We start from the raw sequence: 12006 nt of genomic DNA, 5'->3' as shown, positions 1-12006 counted from the left end.
GTGTTATTTTGAATTTTACTTCGATGTTGGTTAGATATAACTATATGCAATTTGTAGTTGATGGAAATTAAAATAAATTTTGTTCATTCAATACACAGAACTATTTCTTTTTGCTTAATTATTTCTTTTACAATAAGCTGTACCAAAATACGCCCATGAACATTAACATGCCTAGAAGTTTTATCAAATTCCCCCTGTACAATAACAATAACGGTACCAATTTGTCTGCACTAAATGCGCATTCCGACAATAAATGTCTGTTATGTGATGCTCGAGGCCAAAATGTTTGAAAATCCAAAACTTTCAAAAAGTGACGAGCTTATAAACAAAAAAGGAAAAACGAATAGCCAAAGCCGGACAAAGAATCAGAGCTTTGCATGAAGGAGATATATTACTTAATTCTAAATAATTTCCCAACTTTTGTAACAGCAAAATTTTGATAGCACAAAATCATCCGTTTTTTCGTGCCAATATAAACTTCGATCAACAACTGTAGCAGGTTCATACGATAAAAAATTACGATTTCACAACAAAACATGAATAGTATAGAAAATCCTTGCATTAGTAAGTTCATCCTCAAATTACACGTGTAGTCACTTCAAATAATACTGAATATTGTCATATTATTATATCACCCCGCTTATTGGTGGGTTTCGTGTTGCTCAGTCTTTAGTTTTTTAAGTTGTGTTTTGTATACTGTTGTTTGTCTTCTGGTCTTTTTTTCGTTTTTTTGCCATGGCGTTTTCAGTTTTTTTTCGACTTATGAGCTTGAAAGTCCCTTTGGTATCTTTCGCCTCTCTTTTAGTAATTTTGTTACGTTTCTTTGTAGCAAATTAAAATTAATTAATTAATAACAGTGTAAATAAACTGTCATGATGAAATGTCATATCAAATATATAATTATAATTCAATGCTTAAGAATATTTTATCTACGTTTGGCAATGATCTGTTTCATTTTCCACCGTTTCGTCAAATTATATATGCGTTTTAGACAGTTAAATTAATCTAGTGCATTTCCATTAGGAAATTAGCAACGCGGTGCTTGTCAGTTCTAACTGCAACTCTATTGAATTAGCTATTGATATAAAAATTGTAAATTTTGGATCCAACGTGTTATTAATTTGCCGCAACATGCTCTAAGGTCTATTTCAAAATGAAGATACACATTCTCAGGGGAAACAAAACTCTGGATATAGCTTTAGTTTGATTATTTAAACTTCACTGTATTACTAGACTTCTGGGGTTTATCTGCTGAATGAGTAATGGATAACTATTCCCGGTATAGGAAACTTTTATTTACTTTATCTGTATTTCTCTGTTTGCGGAACAGTCAGTACTCGAGGAGGAACATTGTTTAATGATAGCCAATAAGACATTTATTACGGTTGGTGACAATTTAAATTACCCCTGATGACACCTTGTTTAGAACGGTCAAATTCGGCCACCGTACTAGGTTTTGGAAAAGGATTTTGGACACGATACAGAATGGTGACCAGCGTGGATGATATAAAATCACTAAGGTTTTGGAAAGCAGTAATTGCAGAAATGATAGGAACATTGCTCCTTGTGATGATAGCATGTGGATCTTTCACTGCTTGGGAAGATCCAAATAAAGACCATCATATTTCAAATGCGGGAAGAATTATACAGATTTCACTTTGTTTCGGACTCGGAGTTGCTACATTAGTTTGGGTTTTCGGGCATGTTAGTGGCGGCCATCTGAATCCATCTGTTACCATGGCATTCTTCATCACTCGTCGTATTAGTCTTGCTAGAGCTGTCATGTATGTCATTGGACAATGTGTAGGAGGCATGATTGGAGCAGGACTATTGAAAGGGGTAATGCCATCCAACTACACCGGTAATCTTGGCGCGACAACCTTACAACATGGTATGAATGGAGGGAAAGGTTTTGGGGTGGAGTTCTTCATCACCTTTGTATTGGTATTGACAGTATTTGCTTCTGCGGACAAACACCGGAAGGACTTGAGGGGATCGTTTCCACTTTCGATTGGACTGGCATATACCTTCTGTCACTTATTTGCAGTAAGTATAGTACTTAACTCGAACTAATTTTAAATTAAGGAATGTATCTCGGATAAATTTCTTTCCTTGTCCGCGTTTGACTTTACTTTTAGTCATTTTTGGTTTTATCGGCTCTTCAAGGTTTGCTTTCAAATATTTTGGCCTCGAGCATCACTGAAGATACATTTTTTATTTGTCGAAAAGCGCATCTAGTGCAGAATAATTGGTACAGTTAATGTAATTATTTTCCTGTACCATTATATCAAACCTTCATGACTACCAATGATATCCCAGGTAAATTGTGCATATTTTCTTCTATCATTTGAGAGACTTGAATATAATGAAATATAACGATTGATTGAATTTCAAATGTTCTTTTCTTAAAAATGTATGACAGTGGAAAAGAAGCTTCCCGGTACTTTGTAAGCGTAATAAAATACTTAATCAATGCTACAACTTGAAGACGGAAACATATTTCTGACTTGTGAATTTCCTTCTTTCAAGGAATTTTATAAATGTCATAAATATGACCTGTTTTTAGACCGATTATCTAATCCGAGTAGACGGGTTAATATAAAACGTTGAAAGTTTTTAGGAATTCAAGATGGCCAATCGTATTTTCATCGGCTAATATTACACAGCAATAATAAAAAAAAAACATTTAAAAGCGTAACGAGGTAATCAATATTCTAACCCATTTGTGCTGCAAGAAATAAGTTATAAAATGTCAACCATATCATAAAAATGTCAATGTGACGAGGATTTTCAAATACTACCGAAAAAATAGACAAAAAACAACCTGAGCAATGCTACCATGAAAATTTCGATCAACAAACTTTTAATAACCTAATTTGATAGATCGACTATCCATATCAATAACCAACAATAGGAATAACTGGACTACAATCGATCACATTTGGTCATATCGGGGCCTTTTATAGCAGATTATACGGTATAGGTTTTGCTCATAGTTGAAGGCCATACGTTGACATATAATTGCGTAAATCCATCTTGTTTTGACACTGTTAAATTGTTGTCTTATTGTAAAACTGTTAAGTAAAACTTTATTTAGATTCGGCATAATGACGAACATTTGAACATAAACTCTGATGAGGATTTGTAACTCATCTTTAACGGTGTTACTATATCCTCGACCCCTATGATTCATGGAGTGACAACAGAAAAAAACAGTCGACATGAGTATTTAGATCAGGAACAGGAAGGGTACCTGGGTACAATTAAACGAGAAAGTGTATTGAAAGAGATTATTGCCATTACGTAACAATGCTACACATGTTCAGACCCAAACAGGTCGATCTTATCAGTGTTAAAGGGAAAGGTATCATAAAACTTTATTTCAAATGCTGTAAATTTTACTGCCTGTACATTATGTACATAATCATTTGGTATTAAGTATGATTAAAGTGAGTGGTATAAATATTAAAGACTAATTTGTCCCTCACTGAAGAGGAATGTATTGGCATTGGCGATTTATGTGCTGCTTACAACACCCTTATCTGGATAGATAACGCTAATACTTATAGCTATTTTGACCTTAGTGTTATGTGTATCACTGGTGCAAACCAATCGGTCAGTATTTATGTTCTGTGAATCATTGACGCAAAACGATCCTTCAATGTGCGAATTAGATAGTATATAAATTTTGCTTTGGCCTCTTAATATAAAAATAAGAAGATGTGGTATGATTGCCAATGAGACAACTCTCCACCAGAGACCAAATGACATAGAAATTAGCAACTATTGGTTACAGTCCTGCCTTAAACAATGAGAAAAACCCATGCCGCATAGTCAGCTATAAAAGGCCCCGAAATGACAAATGTAAAACAATTAAAACGAGAAAACTAACGACCTGATTTATGTACAAAATAATAAACGAAAAACAAATATGATATACAGCAACAAACAACAACCACCGAATTACAGGCTCCTGACTTAAGACAGGCACATTCAGAATTTGGCGGACTTAAACTAGTTTGTAAAAAGGCGCCAACCCTCCCCCTAATCTGGGACAGTGGTGTAACAGTACAACATAAGAACAAACTATAAAAATCAGTTGAAAAGGGCTTAAAGACGCTCTGTCTGCCTGCTGTAAAAATTGGTGTAAACGTGAAAGATCTGATAATAAATCTCTAGACAGTTATTTGAATAAAATTATGAATACTGTTGACATTCGTATAGCTCATTTTGAAAACGATTCTGAAATTGATTATAGGGTTCATGATATACCCATTTCTAGAATAAAAAATAAACTCCAAGTACTCACAAAGCGGTTTATGTTCGTACCGGCAGACAAAGCAGCCAATAATATAGTGGTGGTGTGACGCATATACTACACGGAAGTTCTCTAAAACGAAAGTATCAATTCTTCTACATTCAGGTCCGTACGCTCCATAGAGAGTCAAATTGTAAACAAGCATATCACTGCCACAACCCAGCTTAAAACCTCTTCCGAACATTTGAAAGTCCCGACTATGTACTGGTTTACCTAAATTACCCAAACAACCATTAAATTTCGTTTCATCTCCGCATCTAGTAAGTGTTCTACCTCCAAACTGTCAGTGCTTCCAACTACCTCCCTTACTACTATCAAAGAACTTGTTATTAACTTTTGTAAAAAAGTTTATGAAAATAATGGTATTCATTATTTTTGGAGTGTTAAAAATTCTTTAGAGGTTTTAGATAAAATACCTGCTTTTGATCGTCCTTTTAATTCTGTTGACAGTTATGGTTTTTCTACTCTTTCCACTACACTTCCACACAATCTTTTTCATATCTAATTAAATGGTCTTTTGAAAATCTCATTGCATATTTATTTGCTGTAACTCGTTTAAAGCCTTTTTCTGTAACGAAAACGGAAAGTATGCTAGATACACTTACTGGAAATGTAAAGATATGATTGAAGTTTTAATTTTTCTCCTGGACAACATATAGGTACGTTTCGGCGATAAAGTGTATCGACAGGTAGTAGATATTCCTATGGGCACTAATTGTGCCCCTTTAATAGCAGATTTATTCCTTCGTTACCATAAATTACTTAAAACATTTATTAAATTCTTTCATAGATACAAAGATTTAATTAGTAAATTTGGCTGTACCTGTTGAAAACTTCAAAACAGTATTTCACATCCTAAATTTTACGGTAATATTGTACTAAAAGCGCGGAAATCACATGTGATCCGTGTAAACTCATCGAACCTTTAAACAAACTTATTAGTAAAGGTTATCTTATTAATGTTGTAATAAGATCTTTGAATATTGTTTACGTTGGCACTACCATCGATTTTGTCATCAACAAATTAAAACATAACTAAATTTGTATTCTTTTCGAAGGATTTTTTGTGATGTATAAATACACATCCACGTTTATTTTCTATTTAGAGATTGCTTTCTCTATATATAACATGATACATATTTATTAGTAGGTTAAATCCTAACTATCCTACTGCCTGTCGATACTTTTATTTTGGCATTGCACAAGTCATGTCTTCTTTGACTGTCCATGGCGTTAAAACAATAAATATCTGGAATGTTTTTTAATGATTTTAGTCTCTGATGCATGAATTTATTATTACTAATTGTTTTTTGGCTTTTAACTAGCTTTCAGTAACTGCGAGTACTCTCAAATCGTACTTTCGTGTTAATTTGACCCGTTGACACAATTTGTAATGCATTTTTGTTATTCAATGTTTACTTATTTTGTGTTATATCTCGTCTCACTATTTTTTATATGTACCTCCTTTGTTAGTATTTAGTATGGCGATAAATTTTCACTTCTGTACTCGTACTGTGAACAACAAACTTATTTATTTTGTAAAAAATATTTCCGTACAACAAAATTATTATATTTAAATTTACCTGTGTACGTTATTTTACGCCATTTTGTCTTAGGTTAGAGTTGTCTTTTTGACATTGTTTTACATCTTTTTTTTTTTATTAATATTGTATTTATATTGTGTCATAAATCAAATTTATTCGTTCAGTGCATGTTTACTTGTTTTTGTTTATATGTGGTTGTCGTTTGTTGTTATGATTCATAAGTGTTTCTCTTTTTTATATAGAGAAGACCGTTGGTTTTCCTGTTTGATTTGTTTCACACTAGTCATTTTGGGGCCCTTTATAGCTTGCTGTTCGGTGTGAGCCAAGGCTCCGTGTTGAAGGCCGTAGTTTAACCTATAATTGTTTTCTTTTTACACATTGTGACTTGGATGGATAGTTGTCTCATTGACACTCATACCACGTCTTCTTATTTATATTAACTCATCAGATCGATACAAAGCAGAATTACATCTAAGAAAAGCACAGACCGGCGTGGCACGGTACTTATACATCCCCACAACAAAAAAGACAATAAGTACAGATCTGAGAGTACATATAAACATATGTGACGGATCTCAGTACTTAACAACAGAGAAATGAAATATGAATATATTCCCCCAAAAAGTCCCCAAAAGTCACATTTCCTGATTAAAGTGGTACTATGGGTTATGTTTAAATAATATAGCACACTGTACTACAGAGAAATAAATATACAGCCTGGTTACCACGGACAATTTGACGTCATCGTGGAAAGTAACTTTTGAATTACTGGCTTGATCATGAAAATGAGCTCAAGGTGAGGTCATAACTCCTGTCAGTCTGGCGTGTTCTTCCAACAGAAAAAAACGAACAACTGCTTGAGCATGCATTGCATTTGAGGAAATTTGCATAAAAACGATAACTAGTTGGGAATGGTAAAAGTCCGTCAACACAAACGCATCCTTGGGAATTTTTTAGCCTCATAGTTATTGTCTAAGCTTAAGATCGATTTAATTATGAAATATGGACTTGACTCAGAGAACTGCAAACAAGAACTATTCAACTAATTGTATGCTAATTATAGTGAAAACTGACTTGTAAAAAAAGAGAAATTGATACAATGATAGTAACTTCGACCCTCTTTATAGTTAGGTCGGCAATTCTTGTAACTATGAAATCATTTGCAGATAAAAATATGGTCACTTTAGGTTTTCATAATAAAATCGCCAAATTTATCTTAGTAAGTCTTTGAACCATGAAGATGAAGTTCAGGAGTCAAATAGTATTTTCTCAAAATATCCTCATTCAAATGTAATTCAATTCTTTATTGACCGCAAACTTAGGGAGCCACCATTTGATTTTTATGGAAGGGGAAAGGGGGGGGGGGGGGGCTAGGATGAAAAAGTTTGTCCTGCCTTTTTTTTTTATTAGTTTATCCTGACTTTTTTACATAAATTGTCATCCTGCCTTTTTTTTTTTGCCAAGTTGCTCATCCTGCCTATTTTTTTTTAACTCAAAACTCCTGTCCTGCCTTTTTTTCAATTGTCATCCAAGCCCCCCCCCCCCTAAAAATCAGAAATGGTAGCTCCCTTATGTGTAAGTGAATTGATTCATCATAGATCACCAGTATATTTTATGATAAAGATTTTTAGAATAACGAATTCACATTAAAAAAAAAACATCATCGAGTTTGATATGTGCATCAAAGTGCATATTACAGGGGCGGAACAGGATTTTCGAAAGGGAGCGTATTCCTAGAAAACGGAATATATACGGTTTATATTGCGATTTTTTTTGTATGCCATTTAAAAAAAAATCCGATAAAAGGGTGGGGGCGTAAGCCCTCTACACCCCTGTATCCGCTACTGAACTATTCACGAGTCATTGCATTTACTTTGAAATGTGGTAAATAAAAACGGTCATCCATGATTTTCTCCTGTCTGGCTAAAAAACTCTTGCTGAAGTGGGTCATCCGTTTGGCTGTGCGGAATGTATAAATTAGCATTAACGTCCAGTCGGAATGGGGACATTAAATCCGATTCCTCGTGTAGAGAGAGTTCCAGATTAAAGAAAAACGGAAACATCTATATGAGGGGAGCGTTGTGTTTGAAACAACTCTGGGTCTCTAGGTATTCGGTACAACTCTCCGATGGGTGGTTTGTTAAAAGAAAAATAATCAGCCCCTATCGAACAAGCCCCCATTTTCCAACGGTAGTCCAAATTTTCCACCCTTCATCTCAGCCAACTGCCTTGCAGAACATACCTATTGTATTAATTGTTAATTTGTTCTCATCCTGAATATGCATGAACTATTTCCCATTGGACTATAACAAGTCACAATCAACCAATCAACCATAGAAATGCTGTCCTCCAGTCGTTTGTCTTTTGAATCAGCAATTAATCCTTTCTCCAGTAATTTCTGAGATTTTCTGAAAATTTGAGTTTCTGGGATGATTTTTTTTATTATTATTATTTTAATTTACTGTCCCTAGTCAGACATGTATTTGGGTCGATATACTAGTATATTCAGAAGTGAGTTTAACAAACAGAAATCACTTACGGTGGGATTTTTATATATAGTTGTTAAAACCCTGTCTCTTCGAAATAAATAACAATTAGGTCTAATGCATCTAAAACATGCAATAATGGTTAACCACTACATACATTCTGTATTCTAAGTTTATCAATATAACAACAAAAGGAAAATGGTTTTTGTGGAGCTATATATAACTTAAAAGCTTATCAGAAATTATCTAAGAAGAAGCCGAATAGAGAACTTGGTTTGGTTTGCATATATTGTTACTTTGGTGTTCCTCTCTCCAAAAAAAAAAAAAAAAACTCATCAAAAAGATTCAGGCTTAATTTAGTGCGTCAAATGTGCGTAACGTCGTCATTAGACTCATCAGCGGCGCTCGTACCAAAAACAGTTGAATGATACCGTCGGGGACGAAACGTCACAATTTGATGTATCATTCCAGTGATTATAAAAACTCATCATTTGAAGACCATGCTTATTATTTAGTACGCACGACGTGCAAGTCGTCTAGAAAAGGCTTATAAGTGTCGCTCGAATCAAAACACTTAGAAAGCCAAGTCAATATCAAAGTTGAAGAGCATTGAAAACAAAATATTTTAACTACCCATTCAGGAGTACTAACTACTATGCTGGTGATATCCTCGTTGATGAAACGTCCACTTTCAGTGGCGTTAAAGGAAGTTGATACACGAGATTTTTCTATTGTTTATTACGTACATTTGCATTCGTGCACAATCTTCACATGCACCAATGATTTAGTATTTACAATCTTTACAGTCATCAATGATTTAGTATTCACAATCTTTACATTCACCAATGATTTAGTATTTACAATCTTCACAAACACCAATGATTCAATATTCACAATCTTTATAGGCACCAATGATTTAGTATTCACAATATTTACAGTCACCAATGATTTAGTATTCACAATCTTCACAGACACAATGATTTAGTATTCACAATCTTCACAGGCACCAATGATTTAGTATTCACAATCTTTACAGTCACCAATGATTTAGTATTCACAATCTTCACAGACACCAATGATTTAGTATTCACAATCTTCACAGGCACCAATGATTTAGTATTCACAATCTTTACAGGCACCAATGATTTAGTATTCACAATCTTCTCAGCCACCAATGATTTAGTATTCACAATCCGTACAATCACCAATGATTTTATATTCACAATCTTCACAGACACCAATGATTTAGTATTCAAAATCTTCACAGCCACCAATGATTTTGTATTCACAATCTTTGCAGGCACCAATGATTTAGTATTCACAATCTTCACGGCCACTAATGATTTAGTATTCACAGCCACCAATGATTTTGTATTCACAATATTTACAGGGACCAATGATTAAGTATTCACAATCTTCACAGACACCAATGATTTAGTATTCACAATCTTTACAGACACTAATGATTTTGTATTCACAATCTTCACAGCCACTAATGATTTAGTATTCACAATCTTCACAGCCACTAATGATTTAGTATTCACAATCTTCACAGACACCAATGATTTAGTATTCACAATCTTCACAGGCATCAATGATTTAGTATTCACAATCTTTGCAGCCACCAATGATTTAGTATTCACAATCTTTGCAGCCACCAGTGATTTAGTATTCACAATCTTCACAGACACCAATGATTTAGTATTCACAATCTTCACAGCCACTAATGATTAAGTATTTACAATCTTTACAGACACCAATGATTTTGTATTCACAATCTTCACAGACACCAATGATTTAGTATTCACAATCTTTGCAGCCACCAATGATTTAGTATTCACAATCTTCACAGACACCAATGATTTTGTATTCAAAATCTTCACAGACACCAATGATTTAGTATTCAAATTCTTCACAGGCACCAATGATTTAGTATTCACAATATTCACAGGCACCAATGATTAAGTATTCACAATTTTCTCAGCCACCAATGATTTAGTATTCACCATCTTTACAGCACCAATGTTTTAGTATTCACAATCTTTAGAGGCACCAATGATTTTGTATTAACAATCTTTATAGGTTCCAATGACTGGTGCTGGTATGAACACAGCTAGAAGTTTTGGCGCCGCTGTTGTTTCTGGAGTTTGGTCAAGTCACTGGGTAAGTTGACAGGAATCATGTAAATGACAAAGCTCGTTTATATTTTATCAAAATCTGATACCATTGTGACTGTTCATGTTCACATTTTATTCATTCTATTACAACAAATTATGTTCTGTGTGTAAGTTATATTTATCAAGACACACACAATCTATTGATGACTGCGATAATATTTTTGTAGTTTTCCTCGAAATATTTAAATAAAAACTCCAAGGATAATATATTTAAACTCTTAATTCTACTATCTAAATCTACAACAGACTAAACAGACATGTTCGTGCTAAAAGCCAAAGACTTTGTCTTTTCTTATGATTTTTTTTATCACTTTTGGGCAAATATGTTTATGACAAAACATCAAATGAAATCATCATTATAGTTACCAGGTATATTTTCTTATGATTTTTTTATCACTTTAGGGCAAATATGTTTATGACAATAAATCAAATGAAATCATCATTATATATTTACAAGGTATATTGGTTGGGTCCACTACTTGGAGGGATTCTGGCTGGTCTGATGTATGAGAATTTGTTTGCTGCCAACGCATCTCTGAACAAGGCAATGGAGTTTCTCTTGGCCAGTGACTATGACACAGAGAAACATCCTGGGAAGAAAGCTAAAATCAGAATCATACACGAGGAAGACATCGACGAGAAAGAAAACGAACTATGTGAGCATCTTCAGTCTCCTGATACCCCAATTGCTCATGTTATTACAAATCCTTGATTTTAGGGTATGGAGATTTCATAAATGTACGGAACAGAATAAGAATGTATGTTACAGAACTTCACTTTTTGAGAATTGAATAACTGTAGAATGACATTGATTCTTGTTTAATATATTTTATATTTACTGGAAATTATTTGCCTGTTTTTGGCCATTTGAATGAGTGAACCTTTATTGCACAAAAACATGATGTGTTTATGAGTAAATTGCAGAATATAAACAATACTATATGTATGACAGAATCCTTGTAAATGACTAATTCCGATTTTTATTGTTTTTATATTATTGCAGACAGTTCGGAACTTAATAATAAAATGATGTTGTGAATAAATTTACCAGCAACTATCAAAGACCTACCATCAACACCACACCACGTGATCTCAGTCGAAATTCTCAAAATAACAAAATAAATCCATTTAGATGTGACAACAACCTTTAAAGAGGTTCCTGACTTTAGGTAGGCACATGAACACGTGTCAAGATTCAACTAGTTTTTTGAGATTTCAAACTTCCCCATTTGTATCTCGATCAGTGGACAAAAAAGTATATAAAAGAGCATAAATAAAACAAAAAAACTCAGGGCTGGAAAATCACTTAACATATGAAAGCATGTCGCCCTACACTCTAATATCAATGATTAAACTTCACAGAAGATTTCATATAGTAACATGTACAAATAAACACGATCTTGCACAATGTCTAGAACAAACTTTATCGAATTTCAATCCAGAAAAACAAAACAAACATTTTAATATGCTTCAAATTATAA

At 33.7% G+C, this 12006-nt stretch overlaps 1 protein-coding gene across 1 annotated transcript; it reads left to right on the top strand.

Moving 5' to 3' along the window:
• Window positions 1-1261: 1261 nt before the first annotated feature.
• On the top strand, window positions 1262-11572 carry LOC127700873 (aquaporin-5-like). Its single transcript, XM_052204570.1, has 3 exons — window positions 1262-2046; window positions 10431-10511; window positions 10983-11572. Exons 1-3 carry the CDS (start codon window positions 1411-1413, stop codon window positions 11235-11237), a joined length of 972 nt encoding a protein of 323 aa, XP_052060530.1. The 5' UTR covers window positions 1262-1410; the 3' UTR covers window positions 11238-11572.
• The last annotated feature ends 434 nt before the right edge of the window (window positions 11573-12006 follow it).

The sequence above is a fragment of the Mytilus californianus genome, unplaced genomic scaffold, assembly GCF_021869535.1.
Source record: "Mytilus californianus isolate M0D057914Y unplaced genomic scaffold, xbMytCali1.0.p SCAF_5, whole genome shotgun sequence".
Lineage (NCBI taxonomy): Eukaryota > Metazoa > Mollusca > Bivalvia > Mytilida > Mytilidae > Mytilus > Mytilus californianus.
This window is presented reverse-complemented; position numbering and strand designations above follow the sequence as displayed.